This window comes from Dermochelys coriacea, chromosome 3 (genome assembly GCF_009764565.3).
Source record: "Dermochelys coriacea isolate rDerCor1 chromosome 3, rDerCor1.pri.v4, whole genome shotgun sequence".
Taxonomy (NCBI): Eukaryota; Metazoa; Chordata; order Testudines; family Dermochelyidae; genus Dermochelys; species Dermochelys coriacea.
This window is the reverse complement of record NC_050070.1, coordinates 184,854,137-184,868,851: the sequence shown is the minus strand read 5'-3', so window position 1 is coordinate 184,868,851 and position 14,715 is coordinate 184,854,137. Positions and strand designations below refer to the sequence as shown.

Here is a 14,715-nt window from a genome sequence, read left to right as displayed (position 1 = left end):
ATTTTAGTTTTATCACCATCTACTGCTGTCCTACTGTATCTTAGAAATTGCTCAGGGAGATATTGTAGGGAATTTTGCTGCTTTGATCCTCAATTTTTTAGGTTCTAGTTTGTTTTGTGAAAGAAGCTGATAAGTTGAATGTTTAAAAAACGGAGGGGAACAAAACATTCCAGCTATACTGGAGGGGTTATAACTAGAGTAGGGTGAAAGTTTTTTTGTTTTTTTGGATTTATAGTTTATTTGCAAAAACATGCAGTATTGGGTCAACAAACTATTTGGCCTTTTTTTTTTTTTCTTTTTATTTAAGACTTAAATGCCAGTCACAAAATGACAGGAGAAGGAGGTGCCCTCCTTTCTAACCTTACGAGGCCCAGTGACTATTCATTGTCATTCATGGTGGCAATTCATAGTCATTTTAGTGTAATAGTTAGGGCACTCACTTAGGATGTGGGAGACCCAAGTTCAAGTCTCTGGGTCCAAAGACTATTTGGACTTTGTCTACATACAGAGTTTTGTCGACATAAGTTACGCTGAAGATCAAAAAACGGAAAAAATTAAATGGCTTGTGCACGTTCACATAACTTTTCTTCTGTCGGCAGAGCACGTCTACAGTTCTACCATCAACAGTGAAAGCAGTGCACTGTGGGTAGCTATCCCACTGTGCTACTCGCCACCTTCTGCACCTAGAAGTTGTGGAAAGGCAGAAGGGATCGCAGTGCATCATGGGTGTGGGTTCAACGTCCCATGGTGCAGTTTCATGTGTCCCATCGTTCCATGGGCTTCCGACTGTGTTGCATGGTATTTTTCAACAGCCCCAGTTTACTATGTACCTGCCATCTCTGTCTGACAGGATGGATCCTGCACTGCTCTCGACTGTTGTTGTCACTGTTATGAGTGCATCCCAGCTGGTTATGAAGTATATCATGAGCACCCACTCTCAACAGAAATCAGAGGTGCATGACCTGCTGTGTGCCATGGGAAGAAACAACACCAGATTACTTTTGGCATTCATGGAGCAACTGCACACGGTGTACTGTCTCTTCTGGGCTCGGGAAGCAAGCACTGAGTGGTGGGATCCCATTGTTGAGCAGGTCTGGGATGATGAGCAATGGCTGCAGAACTTTTGGATGTGGAAAGCCACTTTCCTGGAACTGTGCTCACTCCAGCACTGCAGCCCAGGGACACCAGAATGAGAGATGGCCTCTCGTTAGAGATGCGCATGGCAATCAGTGTGTGGAAGCTGGCAACTTCAGACTTCTACTGGTGAGTTGCAGTCCCTAACTGCGACAGGGCAATAGATGGCACACAATTCTCTAATTTTGGCCCTGGACCATCTTGTGACAGAGTACATCAATAAAAAGGGTTGCTTCTCTATGGTATTGCAGGCGCTTATAGATCACAGTGGGTGTTTCACTGACATCAACACAGGGTGGTCCAGGAAGATGCATGATGCACACATCTTCAGGAACACTGGCCTGTAAAGAATGCTGCAAGCAGTAACTTTCTTTCCAGACCAGAAGATTCCAGTGGGGAGGGGAATGTTGAAATGCCCATACTGATCCTGGGAGATGCAGTATACCTCTTAGTCCCATGGCTCATGAAGCCTTCTACGGGAAACCTGGACAGAAGCAAGGAGCGCTTCAACAATAGGCTGAGCAGGCGCAAGATGACCATAGAATGTGCTTTGGCAGGTTAAAAGCAAGCTGGTTCTGCCTTTATGCCAGGTTAGACCTAAATGAAGAAAATATTCCCATGGTCATAGTTGCCTGCTGTGTGCTCCACAATATTTGTGAGGCTAAGGGTGATAAATTTCCCCAGGAGTGGAGCGTGGAGGCGGATTTTGAGCAGCCAGATACTAGGGCTGTTAGAGGGGCACAACGTGGGACTATTTGAATTAGGGAGGCTTTGAGGCACCGTTTTGACAATGAGCACCAGCAGCGTGTCATTCTGTACAGCACTCTGCCATGCTTTGTTAACTTGCTGCCTTGCATGAGAATTTTGATGATTCCAGACCGTGATTTGTAGTCAGCAAATGATCATATTCCCACTGTGTATGTATTCTACCAGCAACCACTGTGTGTAGGGGACAAAGATTGGGGTCATCTTTCAGAGAGTGTTTTTTATTAAATACCAATTAACAACACACACACAAAAGGCTTGATGGGAAGGGAGATAACAATGAAGGTCCGTGTAGGCTCCAATAGCTGTGTGCGTCATTGTTGAAACTGTCCGAAGGGATGGAGTGAACAGTGTACCGAGATGGGCTGAGAAGTTTCAAGGAATGTGTGGGAGGAGTTTGGGGAGGGCATGGAAAGCAGTTCTGTATCTGCTGCACAGGGGGCCGAACACAAATGTATTCTGCCTGCTGCATGATTAGGGATTTCAACATCTATCTATCCTCTATCACTTTTATCATCTGCTCCTTGCCCATTAAAATTCGATCCTGGCTTTCCATTCAGTTCTGTCTATTTTTATAATTTTCTTTTAAAGTCTCTTTCCCTGCTCTAAGAAAAGGAGGACTTGTGGCACCTTAGAGACTAACAAATTTATTTGAGCATGAGCTATAGCTCACGAAAACTTATGCTCAAATAAATTTGTTAGTCTCTAAGGTGCCACAAGTCCTCCTTTTCTTTTTGTGGATACAGACTAACATGGCTGCTACTCTGAAATCTCCCTGCTCTGTGTTCTTGTTTTTTGGTCTCTGAGGATTGGATCACCTCTCGAAACATGTCCTTTTCCCCCCTTGTTTGCTTCCTTATATGACAGAGGTGCTCTGCCAATGTGTAGGGTGTTCCTCTCAAGGCTACCTCTGCGGAAGCACAAAGAATAATGAACAGAAGCATGATTGTTATGCATGCGCAGCATCAAATCATTATAGTACGATGCTCCTCTTCTAAAATATGACTCAGTTTCTCATTGTCCCTTGGCAATGGCACAACTCAGTGAACATCCTAAACGTGGTGAGTTTGGCTTGGGGGAGGAGAAGGGTGCTCAAGATGAGGCAAAGGGTCTAAGTGGTTTTTTAAGGGCATCAGTACAGGTGACTAGGGACAATACTGTAAATTCTGCCACCATTTTCCACAGGTGGGGGTCATTGAAGGCGATATCTCACTTCTGAGGGATGCAAGAGTGCGTCTTCTGCATATGTTTGGCTTCAGACCAGTTACCTATGCTGCTTGCTGTGTGCTGCTTTGGTCCCTGCACAAGTGATTGCAGATTGGCGCAGGAAAGTTTCCTACAATGAGGGAAGGAACAAAACAGCTCTCGCCAACAAAGCTTCAGCATAGGATTGGCGAGTACCTCCAGAAAAGTTTCCTAGAGATCTATCCGGAGGATTCTTGTGAAGTCTCGGTGTGCACTAACATACTGTCCCACAGGGCCCTCACTGTGTAGCTGCACAGGGGAATGTGAAGCATACCCAAACAGAGCTAGTTTTGTACATGTCTATCCCATCTGCTAAAATATACAAAGCGAAGGACAGCTGTACCCCATACAACTGAGCAGCATGAACTGAAAAAACACTTACCAGAGCTTTCCTCTTCTTCATCATGCGCACCAGAGATGGACTGCTGGGGTTGGCTACAACCCTCCAGAGTGGAAAAGATGTCCTGACTCGCCATGCCACCAGGTCACCCTGCTGTGTGCTCCACGTCATCCTCCAACTTGACCTCCTCGTCCACGGCTTTGTCCTCTGTGTTGGCCACTGTCTCCAGCCCTACCGAAGTATCTACAGGGCTCTTGGCAGTGAAGGTGGGGTCGCCACCGAGGGTGGCATCCAGCTACTTATAGAAGTGGCAGGTCTTTCGCCCATTACCAGCGATGGTTTGACTCCCTTGCTTTCTGGTACACCTGCCTCAGCAACTTTATCTTCGCACAGCACTGGTGTGTGTCGTGTTCGTAGCCCTTACCTAACATGCCAGTGATCAGCTGGGAAGCTGTGATGTGAGCGGTCCACACCAAGCAAACAGGAAGTGGAATTTCAAAAATTCCCAGGCCTTTTAAGGGGGAGGGTTGGATGTCTATGTACCTGGGTGCAGGGTAGCAGAGTTCAAACTGCTGACCAGAACAGTCAGGATGGGCATTGCGAGACGACACCTAGAGGCCATTTACAGTGACCTAACCAAGCACAGTATCTATATTGTTACTTTGTCAATACAACTTTGCTGCAAAAAGCTTTATGCCTCTTGTCAAGATGGTTTTATTTTGTGAGCAAAGCAGGAGAGGTTTTTGTAGGTGGAAGGAACTTTGTAGTTTGTACACCTCTACTGTTTTGTCGATGAAAGCTGACTTGTTGATAAAACTCTGCAGTCTAGACAAGGCTGTATTTATAAAAAGTGGAAACCTTCAAGAGGAGTGATTGAGGGCTTGTCTTCACTATGGCACTAAGTCAATGTAAGTTACGCTGCTTCAGTTACATAACTGAAGCCGACGTAACCTACATCGACTTACAGCAGTGTCTACAGTGCTCTCTCATTGACATTGCTTCTGCCTCATGTTCAGGTGGATTACAGAAGTCGATGGGAGAGTGCTCTCCTATTGACTGACTTAGCACAGGGGCAGGCAAACTTTGGCCTAAGGGCCACATCGGGTTTCTGAAATTATATGGAAGGCCAGTTAGTGGAGGCTGTGCCTCCCCAAACAGCCGGGCATGGCCTGACCCCTATCTGACTCCCTCCACCTCCCCCCCCGGGATTCCTGCCCCATCCACCCCTGCCGGCTCCCTGACCGGCCCTCTGCTCCTGACTGCCCCCCCCAGGACAACTGCCCCCATTCAACCCCCCTGCCCCCTTACCATGCTGCTTGGAGTAGCAATGGCTGACGGTGCTACAGATGCGCTGCCCACAGCACCAGGACAGGCAGCAGTGCTGCCCAGTTGGAGCCAGCCACACCACCACGCAGCATAGAGCACTGGGTCAGGCTGTGGCTCTGTAGCTGTGCTGCCCGGCAAGAGCTCGCAGCCCCTCCTCGCACAGCATTGCACCGGCGGCGCAGTGAGCTGAGGCTGTGGGGGAGGGGCTGGAAGCTAGCCTCTTTGGCCCAGGAGGGTCCCGCGGGCTGTAGTTTGCCCACCTCTGCTGTAACTTTTATATTTGACTAAAGCACAACTTCTGTCAGCTGGCAACAGACCCTCGTGGATCATACTCCAATTAAGGATAGTAGACATGCTCCCTGTGCCAGTAGCTGTGAGGAGGGAGGCATAGGAACCTGTTATATTGGTCCTACACCTGCTGGGACTCCCTGTGCTTGGGAAGTTCCCAGTAGGCAACTTGCAGGTGGCTTCCTCTCTCTTTTGGCCCCCTAAGCAATTCAAAGGGAGCATAATAGGCCCACAGTATTAATTGTTGTCTCTTGATCTTTTGAAATGTTTGGCTGTCAGACAAAAGTTTAGACATCAGCATTGCTTTATGTGAATTCACCCCGTTTGTGCTTCAGCCAGTGGCATTCCCAAGTGCAGTGCAAACCATTTTAATTCATGTCTGCAGCTGTTGGACTCAGCCATGTCAAATTAATACAAACTACTGGTGAAAAAACCTGAATCAGAGCCATTATCAAGGAATGGAAAGATGGAATGATCAATGCCTTTCTTATTAATGCTTGAGATGTGATACTCGGAAAAGTGAAGAGAAAAATGTCATTGTGGAGCTCCATCTTTGTCTCAATGATTTCCAGCTCAAACTAGCCAAGCTCATAGTAAAAAGATGGGAGTTTTTTGGCAGTCTGCAAACTCATCCTGAGATAAGTCAAGCTGTGTTCTCTCTGGGTTATGCTTCATTACCAGTGTCACAGGTTTTGTAATCAGAATGTAGTTAACAATTCAGTGGAAACATGAGGTGTCATAGAATCCTGCTGACTGTTAGCTGTGTTGGTTCTGTGGTGTGAACAAAAATAAAGTTTTTTTTTTTTTTTAAAAAGGGGGGGGGCAAAACAAAACTTACTTTTGTCTGAAAAGAAGCAGAAATATATACAGGGAGTAGGTTTCTTTAGTAAAAAGGTGCCATTTTTGTATAGTTGCTCTTCAGACCATAACCACGCTTTAAAATTGTCCTGTTACTAAGATGTATATTTCTTGTTTAAGAACAGTTTGGTTGAGAGTGAAGTTCATAGAAAGTAAAATGACTGACTTGTTTTCCAAAATGTAAAACAATAGAATTGGGTTATGCTGGTTTTATACTTTTTTCAATATTACAACAATATATCTGTAACAGAACTAATATGGCCTGCTTAAAAATGCACATATTTACTATTTTCCTAAACAAAGATAGGTACTCTTGCAGGTTGTTAATGAACACTTTGTTTGTATGTTGATTCCTGGCTGGATTAATAATTTGCACCTCTTGTTTTCAGCTTCGAGCTCAGAATCAGGTGCTGAAAAAAGGTGTTGTGGATGAGCAAGGAAATTCTGCTTCTCTGAAGGTACAAGTTAAAAAGTCTTCTATTTAATTTCGCTCAATCTTGTCAAACTGTATGGTCAGATGGTGAAGTTTTGCAGATCTGCTTTGTGGTTAAGTGGATGTCACTAATTGTGACAAAGGATTGATTTAGTAAGAATTTCCCATTTGCAACTATTCTGCTCCTGATCCTGGTGACTGTACTGTAAATGCCCACCACACAGCAAGTGTCCATCTGACTCTGTAAAAGGAAGAAGTACACACTTGCAGCATGCTTTGAGTAGACTTAAGGAAGCTAAACTCTTTTTTGCTAAAAACAATCCATATGTGCCTTTAGGTTGTGTACAAATGAACAAAGCAATTTGTGTTGAATTTTTAGATTTTGTATAATTACTGTTATTCCTTTGATTTTTTTTTTTTAATATTAATCACATTTTTATAAAGCTTGTGCTGAAATCATAGTGGATTGTTAAAACTTTTATGCTAATTCAGGAACAATTGAAGATGAAGGACCAATCGTTGAGAAAACTGCAACAAGAAATGGACAGTTTGACATTTCGAAATCAACAGCTTGCAAAGAGGGTGGAACTGCTTCAGGATGAACTTGTCTTAAGTGAAGCCAAGGGCAAGAAGAACAAGGTAGGCTTCAAATTTAAAACAATTTACTTAAAGAAAAATGTGCTGGCTTTCCATCTCTAGTCTTGTTTTTAGCAGCATCTTAGTATAAGAAACATAAAACAATGTCCTTCACTTCTTCTTTTCTACCTTTCTATCCCCATGTATATTTTTGCACCATGTACTGTATGGGAACTTTATAGCAGTAACTGATTGGTAGAGGGTTGCTGCACAACTTGATAGTATCTAATAATAAAGACGTTTAATTTAAAATAAATGAACATACATTGTAAAACAAGCAGTAGAGAATGCCCCGCATTTAGTGCATATACAATACAAACCTAATGTTTATCAACTTGTGTCTCTTTTTTTCTCTCTCTCTCTCTCTCTCTCTCTCTCTCTCTCTCTCTCTCTCTCTCTCTCGTCCCTTCTAACCCTGTGAAAATCTGTAAACTGTGTGGACCGTGGTTTCCCATGATTTGATGAGCAGGAATATAGAAATTTATACTCTAGTCCATCTGGTCCAGTATCCTGTCTTTCACAGTGGCCGATACCAGATACTTCAGAGGAAAGTGTAAGAACGCTGAAATAGATAAATGTGTGGGAATCTGCCCCCTCTGCAGGTTAAATCTCCGACTGATTTTTAGTAGATTTACTTAATCCCTGAAACATGAGATAAATATCCTTTCCAAAATTTTTATCATTTAATTGATGATTCTGTATGGGTATCAAGAATATTCAAGTTGATATCTTGAATTGATACAGTTTACTTAGAATTCTGTAAGGTGTATGAATATTTAATTTTTTCCCTTCCTGTGTGCATTATTGTACATTTGTCAGCATTAAATTTCACTTATTCCCTTTCCACATCTTTAATAAGTATATTAAACAACATAGAACTTAGTACAGAACCTTAAGTCACCCCACTCTGAACATTTTGCATGATAACTGACCTTTTATTCCTATTTGTATCTTTCTGTTTCCTTGCCAGTTTTTGATTGAAGACAGTACTTTGACTCTCACCCCATGACTATTTGGGTTCTTTGGTAGCCTCTTCTGCCAGGATAGATTGACTTAAGTCATCTGTTTTTGTATTTGTACATTTTTGTTTATTTTCTAAACAAAAGTTAATTCTCATTAGTTGGTAATTATTAAAACATGTTGATTTGCACCTGAATATAGCCTTTTCACTAAATTTGGTGCTTCTTTTTACTAACCAGGATACGCAATATTATGCACATTTATTTAAGAAATTATGTAGCTTAACTTGTATTTATTCGGAGTGTTAATGGTTACATTTTTTAAAATGGTGAATGATGCATTTCTTATTTACTAGATTCTTGTTTGACTCGGGATTTGTGTCAAAGCCTGTTTGGATGGAAATTCAGATTCAATTATAAATGCACAAAACCAGCATTTTAATTTTTGTATTGAATAGAACTACTTAAGAGTGCTGAAAACATAAAATTAAAATTAACCTTGTTGAACAAAGGAAATATCTGTAGTTAATGAATTGAAGTGATTGTTTCTGGTCAACATGTCCTTCAAGATCTCTACAGATTGTAGAGCTCACCCTCTCACAAGTAGTTTTATCCATAGATTGAAAGAGGAAAACAAGCTTTTTCTGCTTTTTTCAACTCCCAATTGATTTTTTTAACACTGACTGAACTGGTCATTTGAGCTGAACTCGTTAAATAAACTCAAATAAAGAAAATATTATCTCTGCACTTGCAGAAGCGGCTATTGCTTTCAAAAGTTGGTTTAGCACATCAACAAACTTTGTTTCCAGGTATTAGCCCACCAGTTTAGTGTTTGTCTTCCTGTAAACTTTACAGCAAACATTGCTTAGTATTATTTTTTGTATCTTATTTACATAATCTTAATAGATTATAATAAATTTAGTTTTTACCTTATGCTATCAGTTTTAAAAAACCATTGGTTTTTATCCACCCTGTCTTGTACGGAACCTCGTCAAAGGCCTTTTAAAGTCTAAATGAACTACATCAGCTAGTTTTCCTTAAGCTGTTACTTTATGGACACCTTCAATGAATTCTAAAAGTTTAGTGAGACATGATTTTCCTTTGCTAAAACCATATTGCTTAGACCTATCATACCATAATCTCCCAGATGTTCTTTTCTGCTTCTAATCATCATTTCAACCAGTTGGCCAGGTACAGATGTAAGGCTTTACTGGCTTCTAGTTCCTCAGATCACTCCAAGAGCTTTTTAAAAACCTTTCCTATCCTCCAGTCTCCTGGAACAGTGGCTGTTTTTTTAATAGTGGCTTAGCCATTTCATCCTTAAGTGCCTTCTTATCTTTTGGATATATACAATCTATGCCTATTGGCTTATTGCTTTTCAAATTATTAGTTTGCTAGAGTAACTCTTTTGAAACCTGAATTTCTGAGAGTAGCTGATCTTCATTATCAGAAAAGAGCAGGTCTGGGGTAGGTGTCTTTTCAGTGGTGAAAACTGAGACGGAGAAATCACTTAGCTTCTCATTAGTGTCCTTTTCGTCCATAATTGCTCCATTTAGCTCTGGTTATTCAACAGACACACCAATTCTTTCACAAGCTCTGTGCTTCTGATACACTTAAATAATCCTGTTTTTATATCTTTTGTTGTTTGCTCTTCAAAATGCATTTTGGCCCTTCTAATTTCCCTTTTACTTATTGCCAGGTGTTATTTATGGCTTCCGTCAGTTCAGACTTCGAAATTTTGAAGGATTACAGTTTGGTTCTACTACCTTCTCATACATTACCATTTTACATTGCCTTCCAGGTTCCCTTTTTGTTCAACAAACGGAACGTATTATGACGCTCCATTATTGTTTAGTTAAGCAGCAACCATACCACTTCTTACGGTTTTTACTTCCCTTACTTTTAAAGCCATTTTGACTGACTACATTTTATTGAAATCTTCCTTTCTAAAGTTCTGTGTCACTGTCACTTTTTGGTAACCTGTCTGCCCCAGGATATAACACTTAATTGTGTTGTAGTCACTGTTACTCAATAGCTGAGATACTGTCACTATTTGGATTAGCTTCTGTGTCAAGAGTAGCCTCACCTTGTGTGCTCTAGTTGTTCCAAGAAGCAAGCATTTAGTGTTAAGAAACTATTACTTGAAACCTTGTCCGAGTATGCCATTTCACCAGATTAGACCTATACGGTTTTACAAATGCTGTGACTGAATTTTTTGAGTAATGACCAACTTGTTTGGTGTCTCCTTACCTGTACAAATAATATATTTAATGCAATTTGTGCATGCAGCTGTCATTGTCCAAGTTTAGACATCTGGTGCTGTCTTTGAACTTGTGTGTTAATACAAGTGATATATGTAGTTAGTAAGAAATATTTGGAATAACTGTATTTTAGAGATGTTAATCATAGTCTGTGTGCTTCTATTACTGTGGAAATATGAATAGATCCAATTCTAAGCTGTGTAAAGTATGCTTACATATTGGGAATGGGTGCCCTGTAAAACTGCATGCAATACATGGACATTTCTTATTTTTTGTCAGAAATGTGGAGAATCTTCATCTCAGTTGAGTCAAGAGCAGAAGAGTGTCTTTGATGAAGATCTTCAAAAGAAGATAGAGGAGAACGAACGATTACATATACAAGTGAGTAATTCTCTCAAGGAATTTCTCTTCTGAGGTTAGAAAGCTGGTTATATGTGAACTGCAATGGAGAAAATGGGTAGTAAAGCATCCAAAAACCACTCTGTGTGGCAACTCAGGTCTCAAAAGTGACTTGTGAGAATAGTGGATAAAATTGATTTTTTTAATGATCCTTTGAAGCATCAGACCACACTAACTGGCACTGCTGTGCATGTGTTTAAATTCACTTTGAATTGCAAAATGGCAGAATAACTTAATTGTGTGTCAGATTATTTTACTCCTGGGGTAGTTCTGCGCTACTGCACAATGCAGAATTTTACAGAAATGTTTTTTGCACAGATTCTGCCCCGCGCCCAGAAGTGGGCTGCAGTGCTGCTGACCACCACTACAGGCCACTGGACCTAGTAGAGACCAGCTCACATATAAGACACTGCGGGGGATGGGTGGGGAAGAGTAGAGGGTTTCTAGCAGCTGCAGTTCCTCACATGGCCTGAGGGAAGGAGACCGAGGTGCGCACTGCAGGAAACTCCCCACAAGCCTGGGACTGAGCATTAGGCTATTTCTATCTCTGGATCCCTGGGCTTGGGGGGTGGGAGGAGAGTGGGTGTGTGGGCTGGGGGGGCCCTGCGTCTGGGCTCTGGGGGGGGGGGTAGGGAGGTTGGTGTGTGGGCTGTGGAGGGCCACAGCTGGGATCTGCGGGGCAGGGCTTGTGGGTATCTGTCTCCCTGGCTGGGCTCTTTATGTCCCCCCCCCCCACCCCCTCCGAAAAACAGGAATTGGGTTGTCAATAGGGGTTCCTTTAACTTTCTATTCCTGGGGGAATTTTTCTGTGTTTATATTGTCACAGACATACTTGCTGACAGGTATTTTGAAATAAATTACCTAAATAATTGAAACTGGTATGATTAAGTAGTGTTATTTTGACAAATAAAATTTGCAGAATTTTAAAATGTGTGCAGAACTCTTAATTTTTTGGTGCAGAATTCCCCCAAGATTATTTGAAGCTGCTACATTCTGAATAGTGTATTACAATACAGTGGACAATGCTCCTTTAGTGTTCCAAGATTTATAGTTCTCATGAGGCAGTCTGATACTATGTTGATGAGGGCCACATAAGTAACTACAGAGTAAAGCACCATAAGAACCTATAGCTTGTAAAAATCTGCCTTCACTAGTAAGAGTCTGTGGTGTCCATATGAATTGACATAATTTACAGTATTGGATTAAAAGGACTATTTCGGATAAGAAAATTCCTTTTCTCATTTGTAGTTCTTTGAAGCAGATGAGCAGCACAAACGTTTGGAAGCTGAGCTGAAAAATAGACTTGAGGTTTTGGAAACAGATGCTGCCCAACATCAAGCAGTGGTGGATGGCTTAACCCGGAAATACATTGATACCATAGAAAAACTGCAGAATGATAAAACCAAATTAGAAGTAAGTTTTACAATCATACTTACTAAAATGCCTAAAAAGTTTTGGAAATAAAACATTTTGCATGTATTAGTACTTACATTATGGGGTTCTGTTCTTTTTACATAAAGATCAAATCTCAGACACTAGAAAGAGAAGCTAAGGAATGTAGATTTCGAGCGGAAGAATGGTAAGTTCTTATCATATGTTAAATAAATTTTCTTTAATTTTTTCTTAAAGTAAACCAACCAGAGAAGTGATTGCTGTAGGAATGCAGAGCAATCTTACACAGCTGTTATATATTCATTCTGGTAAAACTGAGAGTTGCTTAGTGCTCTGTTAATTTCATGTAACAAGTAACAGTAGTACATGGTTATCAAGGCCACTTTGATTTTATCTAGGAAGAGGAAATAAATTGATCTCATCTCTACATGTTGATCAGCTACTGTGTTCTCCTAGAGATCTCTCTATGCATTCTCCTTGATATCTGACAAGACAGCAGCTCTTGCACATGTTGTTAAAATCCTGTTACGCAGAGCTTTTTAGTTCAGTGTTCTTTCTTCAGCAAAAATGCTAGGTGTGAAAAATTGTGGAATTGTTATTTTAGAGGGATATTGTCATCTTAGAAGAGAAACTTGTCTGAAATGTTGTAACTTGTATAGTTACAAGTAACACCTGGAAATTAAGTTTTTTACAGAAGAAAGTTATTGATGGCGTGTGTGTACAATGTCTGAGTAGAATCTTTTACTGTACAGTATTGGCAGTGATCAATGTTTGTCTCATAGACTTGTCTTTGTTAAATTCATAACAGCTATTACATTTCAGTTGAACAAAATACAGGTGAAGGCTCATCTGAACTGGGTAGAAATATGAATAATTATTTTTACAGAGCTCTTTACTTTGCAGTTGAGGATACTAGATAATAGGCACTAAATATAGGACTCTGAAATTCCTGTGGCACTTCTGTAACAATTATGCAACAAATAAATATATTTTCTAGCTACCTGAATTATCCACTACTCACTCAGTGTGGGATGAAATAATGCAGGTTGTTTGCTGACTTGGAGAAGTAAAAGGACTCTAAACAAGACGTACTTTGGAACTGAATTAAGTTATAGTGTATGTAATACAGTTTAGAAATAATTTAAAGGTTACTTTGACAATAAATTGACTCTTGGAATGCATTATTCAGCCCTCTGGCTTTCTGTGCATCTCTCATTGTATTGGGAGGGGGAAATGAAGAACTTTAAAATCCTGATCACGATAAATGTCAGTCCTGCTGTGTCTATCCTGTCTCCTTACTCATATTTTGCTCTTTTAAAAACTCTGGAAAAATGTGGACAGTATTTGAACATGGGACCACAGCTTAAGGATAACTGAAATGTTACTGATTTCCTTAAACAAGGTTTGTGATGTTACCCTGTCTTTCTACCCAGCCAGCAGCAGTTAAAGAACCTTCATGCAGATTTGGGTATGCGATTGGATGACTCTTTATGTATAATCAATGAAAAAGTACCTTTCAATGACACAAGTAGGTATTTCATTGATTTTTTTCCCCCCCCCACCCCCTTAACATTCAGTCTTAATTTGGGAATTCCTGTGGGAAAAGTGACCACCTTGTGAATTAAACAGCCATTAGGCCCCAAAAAACCAGGAAGCTGAACTGTCTCTCATTACGTATATCGAGCATATAAAGCACCACTACAAGTAGCTGTAAAGTTTAGTTGGCACTTCTGTTCAAACTTAGTGGTCTTTAAATATATAAAGCCATTAATTGTGTGGTAAATACAACTTAAAGCTCTATAGAGGGTATCTTAAACTCTTCTATAACCTACCATCTGATCAACTTAATTTGGACAGAATATTATAAAAAGAGAGGGTAATTCTGTTAATTTAGCAAGACCCTCCTATGGATGGCTCTTTAGGCAGTCATAGTCAAGAGGGTTCTTGTCATAAATATAAAGGGAAGGGTAAACATCTTTAAAATCCCTCCTGGCCAGAGGAAAAACCCTTTCACCTGTGAAGGGTTAAAAAGCTAGGATAACCTCGCTGGCACTTGACCGCAATGACCAATGAGGAAACAAGATACTTTCAAAGCTGGAGGGGGGGGAGAAACAAAGGGTCTGGGTCTGTCTGTGTGATGCTTTTGCCGAGGACAGAACAGGAATGGAGTCTTAGAACTTAATAAGTAATCTAGCTAGATATGCGTTAGATTCTGTTTGTTTAAATGGCTGAGAAAATAAGCTGTGCTGAATGGAATGGATGTTCCTGTTTGTGTCTTTTTTTATAACTTAAGGTTTTGCCTAGAGGGATTCTGTATGTTTTTTTTGAATCTAATTACCCTGTAAGGTATTTATCCTGATTTTACAGAGGTGATTCTTTTTTACTTTTTCTTCTATTAAAATTCTTCTTTTAAGAAACTAAATGCTCTTTTTGTTGTTCTTAAGATCCAAGGATTTGGGTCTGTGTTCACCTATGCAAATTGGTGAGGATTTTTATCAAACCTTCCCCAGAAAAAAAGGGGTAAGATTTGGGAGGATTTTGGGGGGAAAGACGTTTCCAAACTAAATCTTTCCTAAGAATAATAATACCAGCGTTAGACGTCTGGTGGTGGCCATGGAAGTCCAAGGGCAAAGGGTAAAATAGTTTGTACCTTGGGAAAGTTTTAACCTAAGCTGGTAA

The 14,715-nt window shown here is 40.6% G+C and overlaps 1 protein-coding gene and 1 long non-coding RNA gene across 7 annotated transcripts in view; both read left to right on the top strand.

The window, feature by feature from the left end:
• LOC122459667 overlaps positions 1-14,715 on the top strand; it is a 1,177,620-nt gene that overhangs the window by 437,485 nt on the left and 725,420 nt on the right. The gene's annotated exons all lie outside the window — the stretch shown is intronic.
• PPP1R21 (protein phosphatase 1 regulatory subunit 21) overlaps positions 1-14,715 on the top strand; it is a 68,385-nt gene that overhangs the window by 6,889 nt on the left and 46,781 nt on the right. For 3 of the 6 annotated variants that reach the window (XM_038396010.2, XM_043512305.1, XM_043512304.1), the window contains exons 2-7: positions 6,346-6,414; positions 6,882-7,028; positions 10,525-10,626; positions 11,893-12,057; positions 12,165-12,223; positions 13,470-13,564. In XM_038396010.2, coding sequence (XP_038251938.1) covers positions 6,346-6,414; positions 6,882-7,028; positions 10,525-10,626; positions 11,893-12,057; positions 12,165-12,223; positions 13,470-13,564 — 637 coding nt within the window. Of the gene's footprint in view, positions 1-812; positions 1,264-6,345; positions 6,415-6,881; positions 7,029-10,524; positions 10,627-11,892; positions 12,058-12,164; positions 12,224-13,469; positions 13,565-14,715 lie in introns of all 6 variants that reach the window. The other 3 variants (XR_006280488.1, XM_043512303.1, XM_038396007.2) reach the window with 2 other exon arrangements.